Genomic DNA, 19,923 nt, shown 5'->3' with positions numbered 1-19,923 from the left:
CTCCAACTCCAATTTGACGGAAAAAAAGCTGCCGATGTCAAGTATACTGATTGATTAGCAATTTATATGGAGCAGTCTGACACACTGCTAATCAGAAGCCTACATCTTAGCTTATTTATCTTTGGGGTGTATCCAAGCTTAGCAGTCAATCATCTAGCTGTTATCAATAACATACATTGTTAGTGTTATGTACCTTTGGTTGGCCTGTTTGAATAGGACAAGGAAGCTTAAAGGTGCAATAAAATGGATTTTCGTGCATATATATATATATAATGTAAATAGTTATTAGTACAGTAGCTAATGTGGCTAGAGCTAACCACTAGCTAACATCAATGGACAAGGAGTAGCTTAAACTAGCCACCAGCTAGCGAACAGGTTAAACAACTTTTAGTGAGACCAAAAAGCTGCATTTACACAGGCAGCCCAATTCTGGTCTTTTGTCCAATTGTAGGCAAAAGAGCTGATCTGGTTGGTCAAAAGACCAAACAGTGGGAAAAGATCCAAAAATTGGTTTCCTGTGCAAATGCTGTCTTTTTGTTTCAAGTCTCCTTCCATAACTAGAACCGCTCATGGAGTGAAAGTAGGCAGTTGACCTTCCACTCCTGCTGGAGCTAGCTAGTTAGTGGTAGTTATTTGTTCTAGCTAGCAGATATGGCTAAGTATGCTTGCTAGTCATATAAAAACATTCCCACAAGGGTAGGTATATATCAACTACTGATAACATTAGTTAGAAAACTGATTGACTTTACTTAGCAACAGCTGTCCAGTCCCAGACAAGGCAGGACAGCAAGCAAAAACAACAAGCATTCTGTACATACATAATAGCGGTGCTTTGTATCAATCAATTACATTGTTGGAATGTAGAGCAATCAAATTAAACCAAAACCATTGAGGGACTGGTCTCATCTCAGACCCGGCTCACAGCACACAGCTGGTGAGGTGAAGGATTGAGGGTCAACCCCACGGCCGGTGTGAGGTCCAGATCATCCTCTGTTACTCCAGGAGGAGGAGAGAAACGAAAGCGCTGCAGGAGGGAGGTGAAGAAGAGGAAGAGCGCCATCCTGGCCAGACCCTCCCCCAGGCACACCCTACGACCTGGAAGAAGGTCAAATGAGGAAGACAACATATGACAATTAGGTCTACATACATTTCCTATAGTTCACATAAATGTCAAATTGTACACATTTTATACCATAAACTCTCCCTGGTTCAAAGCAATTCCCCAAACTCTTAATTTTAGAGTGCCATAGAAGGATTCACTTACCCAGTCAGTATGGATACAGAAACAGTGGAACTCACCTGCAGAGAAGGGCATGAAGGCATCCCTCTTGGCGAATCGACCTTCCTCATCCAGAAAGTGGGCGGGGTTAAAGGTGTGTGGGCTCTCCCACTCGCTTCCATCTTGTAGGACAGACGTCAGTAGAGGAAACACAAGCGTCCCCTTCTTGATGAAATATCCCTGGAAGGTGACGTCTCTGCTGGTGGTGTGAGGGATGGCCATGGGTAAAACGTTGGCCAGTCGCTGGGTCTCATGGATCACTGCATCAGTGTAGGGCAGGTTCTTCCGGTCCTCTGCTAAGGGCTGACGACTTCCTATGATGCTGCTGATCTCCTCTTGGACCCGGTCTGAGACAGAAAGGAGGGAGGACCAAAGTTACTGACCTCAGAAAATGTAATCTTAATCTTTACCCTGGACATTTTATAATTTTTCCAAGACGGCTTAATAACTGAATTAAGCTGGGAATGATACCTTAACCTACGTACCAAAATAGTTACCTTTTCTGCACAGATCACACTAAATGCATAACACCTTTTTGTTAAACAGTAGTCCCAATTGTACACAAGACCCTTTTTGCAAAACAGTAGACAACAGCTACACAATAAGTAAATTGTGTAAATCATGTCCAACAAAACTGTTAGTGTCTGAATTGTTTGAACACTTCCCTAAAAACAGGGATAACGCAAACAAAAGTGTTTGCCAAAACACATTTCCCTAGCAAAATGCACTAACCCGATCAAAACATGTCACTAAATTAAGTAACTATCAAAACAGTATAATTTGTCATAGAACAAGATGATAATCAACATTCATTGCATAATGTCTCAACAAATACTAACTGTAACACCAAGTCAAGTGCAGATGGTGATTTTAATAATAACGAACATAGCGAATACAAAACAAGAGACGTCAGGACATCAGGACATGAAAACAGAGTCAGTACTGCCTGATGACTGGGGTTGGTGAGGGCTATAAGGGAGAGTAATCAGGCTGGTGATGAAGTCCAGGTGGGCTTAACGATGGGAGCAGCTATGCACAATGTGGGTTGTCAGGACTGGTGGAGAGTAGACCAGGGACGTTGATTGCAGGAGGGAGGGAGCAAGCGTGACACTATCACCATCAATAGACTATTTTTCTATTAGTAAATTGTAGGATATGGTTATCAAACATTTACTAGAAATTACCTGTATTCTTCTCTCAATTAGCGATTAATACTAAAGCAGGAAGAATTTCAGTAAACTAAATTTGATTCTGTTTAGAATTGCAAAAGTGTTCGGTGGTGTATATTGTAACGCTTTACAATGCAGTAAAGATAAATCAAAGGGAAGAGATGTTGAAAGTGCAATTGTGACTGAAGTACTGTAAAACCAGTCACTGTACAAAGAGTTTACATGTTAATGGTAAAAGATTTCATTATGGGAGTACTGATTTAGTTTCATTTTACATGCTGTACACAACAGATGTTTGGAAGCTGATGTCCCAGTTCTTCCATGGCCTACATACTCAGACATGTCACATTGAGCATGTTTGGGATGCTCTGGATCGACAGCGTGTTCTAGTTCCTGCCAATACCTATCAACTTCGCCCAGCCATCGAAGAGGAGTGGGACAACATTCGACAGGCCACAATCAACAGCCTGATCAACTCTATGTGAAGGAGATGTGTTGCACTGCATGAGGGAAATGGTGGTCACACCAGATACTTCCCCTACCTTTAAGGTCTCTGACCAACAGATGCATATCTGTATTCCCAGTCATGTGAAATCCATAGATGTTTCTCAATTGAATGATTTCCTGATATGAACTAACTCAGTAAAATCGTAGAGTTTGAGTTTATTTTATTTTTACAGGGACAGTGCACATTAATCAACGTTTCAGTAAAAGTGCCGGTTTTAGCCAGCCGGCTAATTTTCAACCGCAGTCCCTGGGAAGGTTATAACAGCCTGTAGAAATTGTTGCGTTCATATTTTTGTTCAGTGTACATTTAGAAAATGCATTTAGTGTTATGAAAAACGGTACTGTGTCTTGTGTACACTGTTTTGAAAATCTAAAACATTGTTCCAAATAAAATGCTTATACACGAATGAGAAAAAAACTGCACACAAAATATACACCTGTCCAAGCTGGAAGGTTGGAGCAAAATGGACGGTGGGGAAAGTGCATCTGATCAACATGGAAGGATGTTGTTTTTGCAAGTGGATTTTTTTGAGAATATTTATAAATACTTTGTAGACTAGTTTTTTTTAAATTATTTATTATTAGAACAAAGATTATAATTGTGTATTCTACACCGATCACTGCTTCCTTCTGGGTTTTCGCTCCACTGCTCTCCCTCTCAAGTTAAGAACCTGTTGTCCTCTATGGCTATCCTTTATTACCACACCATAGTACAACTCCATTTTATTTATATATACACTGCTCAAAAAAATAAAGGGAACACTTAAACACAATGTAACTCCAAGTCAATCACACTTCTGTGAAATCAAACTGTCCACTTAGGAAGCAACACTGATTGACAATAAATTTCACATGCTGTTGTGCAAATGGAATAGACAAAAGGTGGAAATTATAGGCAATTAGCAAGACACCCCCAATAAGGGAGTGGTTCTGCAGGTGGTGACCACAGACCACTTCTCATTTCATATGCTTCCTGGCTGATGTTTTGGTCACTTTTGAATGCTGGTGGTGCTTTCACTCTAGTGGTAGCATGAGACGGAGTCTACAACCCACACAAGTGGCTCAGGTAGTGCAGCTCATCCAGGATGGCACATCAATGCGAGCTGTGGCAAGAAGGTTTGCTGTGTCTGTCAGCGTAGTGTCCAGAGCATGGAGGCGCTACCAGGAGACAGGCCAGTACATCAGGAGACGTGGAGGAGGCAGTAGGAGGGCAACAACCCAGCAGCAGGACCGCTACCTCCGCCTTTGTGCAAGGAGGAGCACTGCCAGAGCCCTGCAAAATGACCTCCAGCAGGCCACAAATGTGCATGTGTCTGCTCAAACAGTCAGAAACAGACTCCATGAGGGCCCGACGTCCACAGGTGGGGGTTGGGCTTACAGCCCAACACCGTGCAGGACGTTTGGCATTTGCCAGAGAACACCAAGATTGGCAAATTCTCCACTGGCGCCCTGTGCTCTTCACAGATGAAAGCAGGTTCACACTGAGCACATGTGACAGACGTGACAGAGTCTGGAGACGCCGTGGAGAACGTTCTGCTGCCTGCAACATCCTCCAGCATGACCGGTTTGGCGGTGGGTCAGTCATGGTGTGGGGTGGCATTTCTTTGGGGGGCCGCACAGCCCTCCATGTGTTCGCCAGAGGTAGCCTGACTGCCATTAGGTACCGAGATGAGATCCTCAGACCCCTTGTGAGATCATATGCTGGTGCGGTTGGCCCTGGGTTCCTCCTAATGCAAGACAATGCTAGACCTCATGTGGCTGGAGTGTGTCAGCAGTTCCTGCAAGAGGAAGGCATTGATGCTATGGACTGGCCCGCCCGTTCCCCAGACCTGAATCCAATTGAGCACATCATGTCTCGCTCCATCCACCAACGCCACGTTGCACCACAGACTGTCCAGGAGTTGGCGGATGCTTTAGTCCAGGTCTGGGAGGAGATCCCTCAGGAGACCATCCGCCACCTCATCAGGAGCATGCCCAGGCGTTGTAGGGAGGTCATACAGGCACGTGGAGGCCACACACACTACTGAGCCTCATTTTGACTTGTTCTAAGGACACTACATCAAAGTTGGATCAGCCTGTAGTGTGGTTTTCCACTTTAATTTTGAGTGTGACTCCAAATCCAGACCTCCATGGGTTGATAAATTTGATTTCCATTGATAATTTGTGTGATTTTGTTGTCAGCACATTCAACTATGTAAAGAAAAAAGTATTTAATTCAGATCTAGGATGTGTTATTTTAGTGTTCCCTTTATATATATATATATATATGTGGACTACAGCTTCATTCAGTGTTCAAGCAATTGAAACAAACTATAAACTGGCCTGTGGTTCAAGTGGGAAATGTTCACAGCAAGTAACACCTTGATTGTCTTGCATTACTACAATCACGTGTAGCAATGTCTGTACAATGGTGTGTGTCTGTGTGCACATTGATACTTACCCTGTATAAGGGGGTACTTGGCCATTAGCATCAAAGCCCAGCATAGGGTTGTCCCTGTGGTGTTAGTACCATTAGAAAACATGTTTCTCACAGAGGATATCAGGTTGTTGTCATGGTAGTGAGAGTTCTTGTTGCCAGATTCCTTATACAGACAGAAAAACACAGAAAAGGCATTTTAAAAAAGGGGAGAAAATATGTTTCCATGGCATAGACCAGGGATCATCAACTAGATTCACCTGCAGGCGGATATTTTTATTTTTTTATTCCCCTGAACGGATGGCTGGAATATAATTACATATACATTTGTAGACTGCAAATTGACCACGAGATAATGACTAAAATACTATAATTTCTCAAAGTTGTAGATAATCACGTCTCTCTCTTATGTGTGGGAATACTTGGGAGCACATTTCCAAAATGAATATCAGTTAGAGCTGATTTCCTGGTGTTTTACAGTTTGTGTAAAAAAATAAAATAAAAATAAACCGTTTTAAATTCCAGAAAACCTAGGCGACCAAGTAAAACCACCAAATTCGGACTGCGGGCTGCCAGTTGGGGAAACCTTACATAAACTGACCAGGTTAATCCAGGTGAAAGCTATGATCCCTTATTGATATCACTTGTTAAATCCACTTCAATCAGTGGATGAAGGGGAGGAGAAAGGTTTAAGAAGGATTTTTAAGCCTTGAGACATGGATTGTGTGTGAATGGGCAAGACAAAAGATTTAAGTGCCTTTGAATGGGGTATGGTAGTACAGTAGGTGCCAGGCGCATCTGTTTGAGTGTCAAGAACTGTGACGCTGCTGGGTTTTTCACGCTCAACAGTTTCCCGTGTGTATCAAGAATGTTCCACCACCCAAAGGACATCCAGCCAACTTGAAACAACTGTGAGAAGCATTGGAGTCAACATGGGCCAGTATCCCTGTGGAACGCTTTTTTTTCTTTATGACATGGGCCATTTACATATTTCTCAATGCACACTAAATCCCTACTTGGGTGGGGGGGGGGGGTAGATCAGCTTTAATATTTAATACAAAGCAAAAACAGGTTTATACATTTTTACAAATGTATAAAATAAACTTAAATATCATATTTATATAAGTATTCAGACCATTTACTCAGTACTTTCTTGAAGCACCTTTGACAGCGATAATAGCCTCGTATTCTTGAGTATGACGCTACAAGCTTGGCACACCTGTGTTTGGGGAGTTTTTCCCCATTCTTCTCTGCAGATCCTCTCAAGCTCTGTCACGTTGGATGGGAGTGGCTCTGCACAGCTATTTTCAGGTCTCACCAGAGATGTTCAATTGGGTTCAAATATGGGCTCTGGCTGGGCCACTCAAGGACATTGAGTGTGTCCTGGTTGTTGTCCTGTTGGAAAGTAAACCTTTGCCCCACTGAGGTCCTGAGCGCTCTGGAGCAGGTTTTCATCAAGGATATCTGTACTTTGCTCCGTTTATCTTTGCCTCGATCCTGACTAGTCTCCCTGCCGCTGAAAAACATCCCCACAGCATGATGCTGCCACCACCATTCTTCACTGTAGGGATGGTGCCAGGTTTCCTCCAGACGTGATGCTTGGCATTCAGGCCAAAGAGTTCAATCTTGGTTTCATCAGACCAGAGAATCTTGTTTCTCGTGGTCAGAGTCCTTTACGTGTCTTTTGGCAAACTCCAAGCGGGCTGTTGTGTGCCTTTTACTGGAGTGGCTTCCATCTGGCCGCTCTACCATAAAGGCCTGATTGGTGGAGTGCTGCAGAGATGGTTGTCTTCTGGAAAATTCTCCCAACTCCACAGAGAAACTCTGAAGCTTTGTCAGAATGACCATTGGGTTCTTGGTCACCTTCCTGACCAAGGCCCTTCTCCCCTGATTGCTCAGTTTGTCCGGGCAGCCAGCTCTAGTAAGAGTCTTGGTGGTTCCAAACTTCTTCCATTTAAGAATGATGGAGGCCACTGTCGTCTTTGGGACCTTCAATGCTTCGATAATTTTTTGGTACCCTTCCCCAGATCTGTGCATCGACAATACTCTGAGTTATACGGACAATTCCTTTGACCTCATTGCTTGGTTTTTTTCTCTGACATGCACCGTCAACTGTGGGACATTATAGACAGGTGTGTGCCTTTCCAAATCATGTCCAATCATTTGAAATTACCAAAGGTGGACATAGTCTGAATACTTGTCAAATAGGCATCTTTTTTTATTTGGTATGAATTTGCAAAAAAATTCAAACCTGTTTTCGCTTTGTCATTATGGGTTATTGTGTGTAGATTGATCAAGAAAAATATACATGTAATCCATTTTAGAATAAGGCTGTAACGTAACAAAATGTGGGGAAAAGGAAGGGGTCTGAATACTTTCCGAATGCACTGTGTATTATATATATTTGAAGTCAGGTTGGAATCATTAACTCGTTTTTCAACCACTCCACAAATTTCTTGTGAACAAACAATAGTTTTGGCAAGTCAGTTAGGACATCTACTTTGTGCATGACAAGTCATTTTTCCAACAATTATTTACAGACAGATTATTTCACTGTATCACAATTCCAGTGGGTCAGAAGTTTACATACACTAAGTTGACTGTGCCTTTATACAGCTTGGACAATTCCAGAAAATGATGTCATGGCTTTAGAAGCTTCGGATAAGCTAATGGACATCATTTGAGTCAATTAGAGGTGTATCTGTGGATGTATTTCAAGGCCTACCTTTGCTTGACATCATGGGAAAATCAAAAGAAATCAGCCAAGACCTCAGAAAAAAAATTGTAGAACTCCAACAAGTCTGGTGCATCCTTGGGAGAAATTTCCAAACACCTGAAGGTACCACGTTCATCTGTTCAAACAATAGAACGCATGTATAAACACCATGGGACTACGTAACCGCCATACCGCTCAAGAAGACATGTTCTGTCTCCTAGAGATGAACGTAGTTTGGTGCGAAAAGTGCAAATCAATCCCAGAACAACAGCAAAGGACCTTGTGAATATGCTAGAGGAAACTGGTAGAAAAGTATCAATATCCACAGTAAAACGAGTCCTATATCGATGTAACCTGAAAGGCCGCTCAGCAAGGAAGAAGCCACTGGTCCAAAACCGCCATTAAAAAGCCAGACTACAGTTTGCAACTGCACATGGGGATAAAGATTGTACTTTTTGGAGAAATGTCCACTGGTCTGATGAAACAAAAATAGAACAGTTTGGCCATAATGACCATCGTTATGTTCGGAGGAAAAAGGGGGAGGCTTGCAAGCCGAAGAACACTACAAGCTAGGTCGCAAATGGGTCTTCCAAATGGACTTCCAAAGTTGTGGCAAAATGGCTTAAGGACAACAAAGTCAAGGTATTGGAGTGGCCATCACAAAGCCCTGACCTCAATCCTATAGAACATTTGTGGGCAGAACTGAAAAAGCATGTCCCAGCAAGGAGGCCTACAAACTGACTGTTAACCCAGCTCTGTCAGGAGGAATGGGCCAAAATTCACCCAACTTATTGTGGGAAGCTCGTAGTAGGCTACCCAAAATGTTTGACCCAAGTTAAACAATTTAAAGGCAATGCTACCAAATACTAATTGAGTGTACGTAAACTTCTGGCCCACTGGGAATGTGATGAAAGAAATAAAAGCTGAAATAAAGCATTCTCTACTATTATTCTGACATTTCACATTCTTAAAATAAAGTGGTGATCCTAACTAACCTAAGACATGGACTTTTTACAAGTATTAAATGTCAGGAATTGTGAAAATGTATTTGGCTAAAGTGTATGTACATTTCTGACTTCAACTGTATGTATACACACAAGTTTGGACACTCATTCCATGGTTTTTCTTTATTAGAAAAAATTTTCTACATTGTAGACTAATAGTGAAGACATCAAAATTACGAAATAAAACACATGTTGGTTAAGTGTGCCTTGAATTCTAAATAAATGACTGACAGTGTCACCAGCAAAGGCCCACACCTCCTCCATGCCTTTCGGTGGGAACCACACATGCAGAGATTATCCTTTCACCTACTCTGCATCTCAATTAGACACATCGGTTGGAACCAAAAATCTCAAATTTGGACTCGGACTAAAGGACAGATTTCCACCGGTCTAATGTCCATTGCTCGTGTTTCTTGGCCCAAGCAAGTCTCCTTTTCTTATTGGTGTCTTTTAGTAGTGGTTTCTTTGCAGCAATTCGACCATGAAAGCCTCATTCACGCAGTCTCCTCTAAACAGTTGATGTTGAGATGTGTCTTACTTGAACTCTGAAGCAATTATTTGGGCTGCAATTTCTGAGGCTGGTAACTCTAATGAACTTATCCTCTGCTGCAGAGGTAACTCTGGGTCATCCTTTCCTGTGCAGTCCTCATGAGAGCCAATTACATCATAGCGCTTGATGGTTTTTGTGACTGCACTTGAAGAAACGTTCAAAGTTCTTAATGTTCCGGATTGACTGACCTTCATGTCTTAAAGTAATGATGGACTGTCGTTTCTCTTTGCTTATTTGAGCTGTTCTTGACATAATAGGGACTTGGTCTTTTACCAAATAGGGCTATATTTTGTATACCACCCCTACCCTGTCACAACACAACTGATTGGCTCAAACGCATTAAGGAAAGAAATTCCACAAATACTTTTAAGGCACACATGTTAATTGAAGTACATTCCAGGTGACTACCTCATGAAGCTGGTTGAGAGAATGCCAAGAGTGTGCAAAAGCTGTCAAAGGCAAAGTGTGAATACTTTGAAGAATCTAAAATAAATGTTGATTTGTTTTACACTTTTTTTGGTTACTAAATGATCCCATATGTGTTATTTCATCGTTTTGATGTCTTCACTATTATTCTACAATGTAGAAAATAGTACAAATAATGGCACACAGACAATCCATGTCTCAAAGCTTAAAAATCCTTCTTTAACATGTCTCCTCCCCTTCATCTACATTGATCGAAGGGGATTTAACAAGTGACATCATCGCTTTCAGCTGGATTTACCTGGTCAGTCTAAGGTTTCCCCATCTGGCAGCCCGTGCCCGAATTTGGCCTGCGGGTGGTTTTATTTTGCCCCCCAAAATACCACAGTGTGCCATCACAGCAGCAATATTTGTGACCTGTTGCCACAAGAAAAGGGCAACCAGTGAAGAACAAACACCATAGTAAATACAACCCGTGTTTATTTTTATTTATTTTCCCTTTTAACTACTTGCACAATGACATTTGAAATGTCTAATCTTTTGGAACTTTTGTGAGTAATGTTTACTGTACATTTATTGTTATTTCACTTTTGTTTTATCTACATCACTTGCTTTGGCAATGTTAACATGTTTCCCATGCCAATAAAGCCCTTGAATTGAATTGAGAGTTTAAATACACTGCTCAAAAAAATAAAGGGAACACTTAAACACAATGTAACTCCAAGTCAATCACACTTCTGTGAAATCAAACTGTCCACTTAGGAAGCAACACTGATTGACAATAAATTTCACATGTTGTTGTGCAAATGGAATAGACAAAAGGTGGAAATTATAGGCAATTAGCAAGACACCCCCAATAAAGGAATGGTTCTGCAGGTGGTGACCACAGACCACTTCTCAGTTCCTATGCTTCCTGGCTGATGTTTTGGTCACTTGAATGCTGGCGGTGCTTTCACTCTAGTGGTAGCATGAGACGGAGTCTACAACCCACACAAGTGGCTCAGGTAGTGCAGTTCATCCAGGATGGCACATCAATGCGAGCTGTGGCAAAAAGGTTTGCTGTGTCTGTCAGCGTAGTGTCCAGAGCATGGAGGCGCTACCAGGAGACAGGCCAGTACATCAGGAGACGTGGAGGAGGCCGTAGGAGGGCAACAACCCAGCAGCAGGACCGCTACCTCCGCCTTTGTGCAAGGAGGTGCACTGCCAGAGCCCTGCAAAATGACCTCCAGCAGGCCACAAATGTGCAGGTGTCTGCTCAAACGGTCAGAAACAGACTCCATGAGGGCCCAACGTCCACAGGTGGGGGTTGTGCTTACAGCCCAAAACCGTGCAGGACGTTTGGCATTTGCCAGAGAACACCAAGATTGGCAAATTCGCCACTGGCGCCCTGTGCTCTTCACAGATGAAAGCAGGTTCACACTGAGCACATGTGACAGACGTGACAGAGTCTGGAGACGCCGTGGAGAACGTTCTGCTGCCTGCAACATCCTCCAGCATGACCGGTTTGGCGGTGGGTCAGTCATGGTGTGGGGTGGCATTTCTTTGTGGGGCCGCACAGCCCTCCATGTGCTCGCCAGAGGTAGCCTGACTGCCATTAGGTACCGAGATGAGATCCTCAGACCCCTTGAGACCATATGCTGACACATGCACATTTGTGGCCTGCTGGAGGTCATTTTGCAGGGCTCTGGCATTGCACCTCCTTGCACAAAGGCGGAGGTAGCGGTCCTGCTGCTGGGTTGTTGCCCTCCTACGGCCTCCTCCACGTCTCCTGATGTACTGGCCTGTCTCCTGGTAGCGCATCCATGCTCTGGACACTACGCTGACAGACACAGCAAACCTTTTTGCCACAGCTCGCATTGATGTGCCATCCTGGATGAACTGCACTACCTGAGCCACTTGTGTGGGTTGTAGACTCCGTCTCATGCTACCACTAGAGTGAAAGCACCGCCAGCATTCAAAAGTGTCCAAAACATCAGCCAGGAAGCATAGGAACTGAGAAGTGGTCTGTGGTCACCACCTGCAGAACCATTCCTTTATTGGGGGTGTCTTGCTAATTGCCTATAAATTTCCACCTTTTGTCTATTCCATTTGCACAACAGCATGTGAAATTTATTGTCAATCAGTGTTGCTTCCTAAGTGGACAGTTTGATTTCACAGAAGTGGGATTGACTTGGAGTTACATTGTGTTGTTTAAGTGTTCCCTTTATTTTTTTGAGCAGTGTATATTTACCTTTATTATTTTTCACTAACCCTTCCACCCCTCCCCTAATTGCAGTAAACTAATGGACAACAACACTTAGGCTTCTACTTCCAGCTAACACACACTATATACATTTTACAAAAGTTATCTTTTGTTTGTATTTAATCCCATCCTTCAGCTACCCTCAACCCCACCGATCAATCTCTGAAGATCATTCAGCTTGATTTCTATTTGCCATATATTTCTATCTGTGCTGTTTTACAAAAGTTCTGAGCCTATATACATTTTACGGACAACGTCATTTTTTACATTTGTCATCTTGTTTTTAATTGAGATGATTTTTAACTGTAGTGAGATTTCATACCTCCAGGGTCTGCTTTCGGACAAGGAACGAGTCCACAAAGCCTCTACACATTTGAGGGTTGAGAGTTTCCTTCAGCCCCCTCACCAGCTCCCTCATCTCCTTCTTGTTGTTCTCAATATTCTTCAACAAAAGCTTCCTGCTTTTCAGCCAAGGGCCCAGCCAGGGGAACATGTTGTACAACTATCTCCCAGTAAACAAAAAGTTAAGCATGAATTACCCTCTATTATTCCAGTAGCCCAGTACACATTTGAATAACTATTACATTTTCCTGGTTTAGTCAAGTGTGACCAGTTTGTTTTTCACTCTGCCATTATTCTCAAAGTAAACATCATGAGCACATAGTACAGTACCTGAACTGAAACAGAGCCTGCAATTCGTAGGTTCTCATTGGCTCGATCCACTGTGGCTCGGAACTTGGAGTCAGAGTATTCAAACCTGCTGCCGTACACAATGTTGGAGATTACGTTGGCGACAGCATAACTCAATGGCTGGGTTGTGTCAAATGCTTTACCTATTAAAAAGAACCAGATCAGAAATTCAATTAGAAAGCCTAAGGATTTTTTTATGTAACCCTTTTTTTGGTTTTCAAAATCAGAACTACGAATTCTTACCCTCATGTTTTTCCAACACTTCAATCAGATAGTGAATTTCCTCTGAGATTTTCTCCTCACTCCCTTTCTTGCCCATCCCAAAGTCTCTAAGGTTCGCCAGGGCAAAGTGCCTCATCTCTTTCCATGAGTCGCCATTGCCAAACAGAATACCTATTGAAAAGTAATATTGTGCATGTGTCAGGAGAGAATCATTTATTTGTCACATAATTGGGGCTGTTACAGACCCAAATATGCTTGCTTGACAGAATATTGTCTAGAATGCAACAGTTAACCGAGATTACAAGTTTCACATATCCCTACATTACCATGTCCATTGGTGAAGTCATACAACACAGGAAGCATGCCCCTGTCCCCAAACTCCTCTGCATGGTTGACCAGCGCCTGCTTGACCGTCTTGTATCCTGCCAGGATGACCACTTTTGTGGGTCCAAAGTGAACCGTGAAAACAGACCCATATTTCTTGGACAGCTGTAGAACATAATAAGACTAAATGCATGGTTTATTAAAAGGTCCCGGACAGTGAAAATCATGTTTTTCATCAAATTAGATGATATTTGGATGTAACCAGTTCATAGCAGGTTGACCCAAGTATGAAAAAGTACTGTAGCTGCTAGATTGGCAAAGCTGAAAAAGTTACTGGTCCCCCCCATGTCAAACGCTTGGATTCATGAGGCAGGCATTACTTCTGGCTTTATTACATTTCAGGTAAAACCGACTATTTTAAAACACCAATGGTAGCTCTTATCTTAACCAGTTAAAATATATGTTACAGTTTAAAACTGTCATCATACATCTTTGTTTACAAACCGTAAGAAAGCTCAAGCAGAACGATACTGGTAACTAAGCTAGCCAAGACCAACAACACAAACAAACTATACAGCTACAAGTAGTGAATGGAGTTACTAACAGGACTGTACTTGCTAAACAAGTTAAATGTCTTACCTGTGATTACATTGTTTCCACATTTATAGAGCTCTAGCTATGTGTAGCCTACTTGGACACCGGCTCCCCACAATTTCCCACACTCCCATACCGAATAGCCTGAAGCCACAGGGCTCTTCTTTCAGGCTCTATTTCCCTACGTGGGAGCATTGCGAACCGTAGGCCGTAATTTCTGACCTGGTTACATGTACATTGAACACACAGCAGCTTTTCATCATGGTTTGTTGTTTCTGTATAACAAAAAAATTATACGACCAAGTTGGCTCTTTTACACTGGGGGTCAATGGGAAAGAATGTTTGATATCCCCCAATTTGTGGACGTGGTCGAGGGGAATTCCATCTTATTACGTGAATATCGACTCGGAGAATGCCTCAACCAATTTTCTCTTCAAAATGCTCTCATGGTCAATAGAGCTGATCATGGACTGTTGGATATCAGACAAACAGCAGCTATACGCATTTGCATTTCTATTGTTTGTAACTAATTAATTACAGAATACAGTTCACTGATACACTTCAGCAGAATTAGTAAAGCCTGAGTCCCCTTAGAAGCTTAGACATAAGGGAATGTACATGAAAACAGCATACAATAAGTGTACTGAACAATTTATTGGTGCCTTTATATTAACATTATAAATGATATGTTCAGAATTGTATTAATTGATCAGACATTCATTTGATAACTTACAATAGGCCAGCATAGCCGTAATATTGATCAACATGAACAATCATGATAAATAATGGTGACATTTGACATAAATACATTCTTAGAGCCATATCCTAATATACTGTAGACATCCGGCCTCACTAATGTGCAGGACCACACTGATTTGTACAATTTGTAACACTCATCTTCCATCCGAATGCTTGAAATAAAACTATACAAAGTAACAATGTGATATCATATCACATAAAAGGGAATTACTTAGGCTTTAGGGAATGCCACCAACTACAGAGCTTGATGGTGAGGGGAGCGGGAGAGGAGGGGGACCCATGTACCCCGCTTCAGTCACCCACTTGGCCACAGTCACCCCCAAGATTGAAGCGGGAGACAAATCCAGCTTTGGCCTCCTACTTGTCAGGCCTCATACTGGGCAGATCGGGGTCCTGGGATGGACAGCTCGCACAACTTCCCCACATACAGCGCTGGATCAAGTGTGACCTCGTTGAGGAGATCCAGGAGCCAATCTATGTAGCCTGAAATGTTTATTTTTTTTGTGACCAACTTGTTAAAAAAAAATATTCAGAGGGTTACAGGTACAAAACTAAAATGAATGCATATAAAGATAACCACGACCCATTTCCTCCTTAGTCCCCGTTTTATAAGGCCGCGGCTTTTGTGGAGCGATGGGTAACGACGCTTCGTGGGTGTCAGTTGTTGATGTGTGCAGAGGGTCCCTGGTTCGCGCCCGGGTCGGGGCGAGGGGACGCCATAAAGTTATACTGTTACATTGATGCTGTTGACCCGGATCACTGGTTGCTGCGGAAAAGGAGGATGGGTGTCAGTTGTTGATGTGTGCAGAGGGTCCCTGGTTCGCGCCGACTCTGCACACAACAAGAGTTACCCACGAAGCGCAGTACCGATCGCTCCACAAAAGCCGCGGCCCTTGCAGAGCAAGTGACGTCACCGACTGAAAGGCTGCTAGCGCGCTCCACCGCTACCTAGCTAGCCATTTCACATCGTTTACATATACACAGGCACAACGTTCACTGGGGATGGGGGGGGGGAGGACTTTTCCTTCACACAGCCTGTCAGCACGCTCTGTTGTGTTTGTGCAGTCCTAAATCCAGTGAGATACACTCCAAACAGCCTACCCGACAACTCGGAGGCACATTGTCACGTTTTTTAGTCAGTATGGCAATGTAACGTAATTGATCTGTCAGGTTCCCTACTTTTCACATTGACAGTCATAAATAGCTCTAACGTTACAGGCTTCACTGTCATGGTGCACAGTAGAGGTCTGCGCAGGACCGACTTCTTCATCCCGCTCCTCCACCCGCTACCGCAAGAACTGGTCCCAAACCTAACCTAAGTCCCGCAATGTTATGTTAGGCGAATGTGAAGCAGCTCACTAGCCAGCCATGGTCCCAGCAATTTTGCGCCCTATAGGCAATATCAAATGCTAAAAAATAACTTAAGAAATGGGTTAAATTAGCCGAGATTCTCACATGGCCTTTTGTATTACTGGGCTATATCAGGCAATATGCTAGTAGATGTAGTTTAAAGAGAGCAGAGTTGGAGAAAATTGCACTTTCTCTTGAGCTATTTTTATAGCCTACCTTTTAGGAGTGGGAAGATTTTCAGACAGAGAAATATGGGTGATCAATATTTAGCCCTATTTCTAGGCAATATTTAGGAAATATATTTAATTGGAAAGATAACTACTCTGTGCTTCTCCGACCACGTTTACATAGACTATAGTCTACTCTTTAGTTGAGAACACACGCGCACCTGATCTCGAAAGGTACTGCTACTGAACTGTAAAGCAGCAAGAATGATGACAGCGACACTTGACGTTTAGCATAGTCCTATAGGTTAGCCTACCTTTTAGGAGGACAATTTGCAGACCGAGACAAATAAATGGCTATTCAATACTGAAGACCCATTGAATGTTTTCCCCAATTGATAAATCAACTTCACTCGAATGTGCACTGCACACTCGATCGTATTGTCTTCATTATTTGATAAACAACGTTAACACTATGACATCCGGCATTCTAGTAAGTAGCTTGCTAGCTAAAAGCCACAACACATGAAAAGGGGCTTTAATAACATTCTGGTCGGTAGCTAGTTAGCACTCACTCACGTGGCTGCTAGCACCATCATGAATAGGGGCATTCAGGACACTACAGTATTACATTTTTCTAAGTAGTGAAAACGCTAGGGAGAAGCAATGTTGAAAAGTAATCTTTAGACATGTTGTACTTTTCTTAAATGTAGTTTTGTAATTGACTAAAACAAGCAGACAATTGTTTGCGGTGAGCCAATGGGGTAACCTATGTAGCAGCAGGTTGTTTTCCCACAGGCGGGCGGAGCCTTGACGGTCTATCTAACAGGCTGACCACACCGATCGCGTTGCGTGCCCGAGCATTGCAAAATAAATGAGGAAATCCATGTTATTCAATTATTGCGACAACGAGTGCCTGCGTTGCCAAGGGCTACAATAGAAATTAGTTATATTTCTGACGCAGATCGCGCTGGAAGTCCTGCCTCTCCCATCTCCTCATTGGTTTATAGGAGCAGAGTTTGTTTTGATATTTTAACCTGCGTGTCGTGGTCGCGTTGTGTGGGGGGACAAAATAAATGTTTGCACGATGGCCCACACACGCAGCCGGTTTGGGTTCTGTGCAACACACTGGGAGTATACTATTTAGGCTCATAATGACCTTACCAGGCAATGACCACAAGGGTGTTTCAAAGAGCTGTCTGTCAATGTTTTCCTGAGTTTTACACCAATCTTAAAGCTGCAGTCCATAATTAAACATCAAAACATCCGTCCCATCACTTATTTTGGTAAACAGCTGAGGAATGGGGCTGGAGAAATGCAACCACTCAAATTCACAGATGGCACTATGGATGCAAGGACTGGCCATCCGTGAAATTATCTTTTTAGGCCAGGATTCAATCCGATTGCTGATTTGGACAATGCAGAATGTAAAGGTAATTTCCAATTGAGCCGACATATGCAGCTTTTACCGTGATCTCCGAGAATGCGGGAACATTGCCTTTTAAAAAGTGCATAGTGGACAAATGCGATCGGATTCAATCTAGCCCTTAATGTTGTGAAGCTATACAGTGTTTGGTTAGAATCACATTTTTTTACAAACAAACACTGAGTTCTAAAGAGAACCAGTTTAAAAAGGGTCAATCTGCCATTGGTACATCCATTTTTTAACTTTTAAATTACTAATTATAGCTATTGATTCTTGAAGAATATAACTAGAAATACCTTATGAGCTTACCCCATCAGAACCCAAAGTATGAGATTGTTAAATAAAAATAAATACATGTAGCCTCTAAACATGATTTAAAACTATATTTGTATTATTATGGATGGTCAGTCATTGCATCCATAGGTTTGTCTAATTTCAGAGGGGTTATATTTCTCCAGACCCATTCCTCAGCTGTTAACCTTAAACAGTGGTGGGGTGTAAGCTTTATTGTTTGAACTGCAGATTGTCCCTTTAACTTCAAGATGCTTTGAGAGCTTAGCTATTCAAAATAAATTAACCAAACACAGACTGTGGAGATCAGTGTGTGACTTATAATGCAGGTGTTATGAAAAGCCCTGTGAAGTAAACAATGCATGAAATGTAAATATAAAAACTTGAACTAAAGGTTGTTGGAAGCAGTTCTGTAACAAATAAAGTATAATTCTGTTGACACATCTCCTGAAGTGATATCATTGCAATATAAGTTGGATTGAAGTATGTGTGAGCTATTTTGGTGAGTTGTTTGGTCTGTGACAAGAAAACTATTAAGATTGTGTTTTTACCCCTCACAAAAACTATCCCTTTAAGCATTTATGACCGATACGATTTTCAAGCCAAATGCCTCTATTATGTGAGTGAATGCACATGTCATCATTTCACCTGTATTATTTGATAACATTCTGCAATTAAAAAAACTGAAATGGAACATTAACGGAGGAACATTCTCTGAAAACATTCATAAACTCAGAGCGAGTGTGGTAAGTAGGGCCACATTAAAATAAAAACCTTTTAGAGGGCTCCTGTGTTGACAAACTATTGCTAACTGGTTGAAACACTATGTTGCTTTGACAATACATGCCTATTGAAACTAACTGGAAGTTTTAAACCTGCTAAAATAAACATTTAGAAAATATTTAAGCAGGTAAAACAATGTCACAGATCATATCAACAACCATAACATAGTTTAATGTCAGGACTTGCTCTCACCTTACAGAGGGTGCGGTAGGGCCTCTTGAGATCCAGCTGGAGCATGTTACCAAGCAGGGGCAGAGGCCTGGGTCCTGGAGGCGCCTTCCCCTGTTCCTCAGAGTTGGAATCAGAGGAGAGGCAGTAAAGAGCCAGCAGAAACAGCAGAGCCCCCAGCAGTGTCACCGTACTCGATGTCTGGAGAAGAACTTCTATAAGAGACATCTTCAAACAGCTCTTATACCTACACAGGGCTAAAAATAGTGACTACTTCCTGCTCATTGATCTGCCTGACAATGGAGGCGCACCTTTTATAGAGCATGGAACAGCCTCAGGGGAGGGGCTAAACATTCTGGGGAAAAATGTGCTCTTATCTATGCGAAGGTTACTCGTCCTATGAGGATTTCCCATAGTTTATTAGATCTTGATAAACACTAGATACAATTGAAGGCAAGTGTAAAAATAAACATTTACAAACCTTTGAGGTTTGACTGTGTTAAAGACTATCTTTTGAATGTCATTTAGCAACTATTACATACATATTTCCAATCTTTTTTCTCAAATGCACACATTTTGGGGGCTTTCACATTTGATACTTTAGTGGGGTGTATAAATATAAATGACGTGGAAACAACGTTGATTCAACCAGTGTGTGTGCCCAGCGGATTGATAGATCACTGTGCCGAGGTATATTCTATACAAACATTCTGAGTGTTTGTTTTGGTGAACGACTCCAATTCCGACTCGTTGGAATTGAATATCCAGACTCCAACTCCAATTTGACGGAAAAAAAGCTGCCGATGTCAAGTATACTGATTGATTAGCAATTTATATGGAGCAGTC

General features: G+C 42.3%; 1 protein-coding gene across 1 annotated transcript; it reads right to left on the bottom strand.

The window, feature by feature from the left end:
* Positions 1-46: 46 nt before the first annotated feature.
* Positions 47-19,305, bottom strand: LOC120044842 (cytochrome P450 2K1-like). Its single transcript, XM_038989529.1, has 8 exons — positions 19,102-19,305; positions 13,545-13,707; positions 13,240-13,389; positions 12,979-13,139; positions 12,629-12,808; positions 5,396-5,537; positions 1,300-1,626; positions 47-1,095 (listed from the first exon to the last, which is right to left on the bottom strand). Exons 1-8 carry the CDS (start codon positions 19,303-19,305, stop codon positions 908-910), a joined length of 1,515 nt encoding a protein of 504 aa, XP_038845457.1. The 3' UTR covers positions 47-907.
* Positions 19,306-19,923: the final 618 nt, after the last annotated feature.

The sequence above is a fragment of the Salvelinus namaycush genome, chromosome 3, assembly GCF_016432855.1.
Source record: "Salvelinus namaycush isolate Seneca chromosome 3, SaNama_1.0, whole genome shotgun sequence".
Taxonomy (NCBI): domain Eukaryota; kingdom Metazoa; phylum Chordata; class Actinopteri; order Salmoniformes; family Salmonidae; genus Salvelinus; species Salvelinus namaycush.
This window is presented reverse-complemented; position numbering and strand designations above follow the sequence as displayed.

What these genes read in the sequence shown, in the direction of transcription:
- LOC120044842 (XM_038989529.1), bottom strand. Translation starts at nt 19,305, where the DNA reads ATGTCTCTTATAGAAGTTCTTCTCCAGACATCGAGTACGGTGACACTG. An exon ending in TGACTTCACCAATGGACATG is followed by an intron (nt 13,390 to 13,544) that starts GTAATGTAGGGA and finishes ACTTTTCAATAG; the next exon opens with GTATTCTGTTTGGCAATGGC. An exon ending in AGTGTTGGAAAAACATGAGG is followed by an intron (nt 13,140 to 13,239) that starts GTAAGAATTCGT and finishes TCTTTTTAATAG; the next exon opens with GTAAAGCATTTGACACAACC.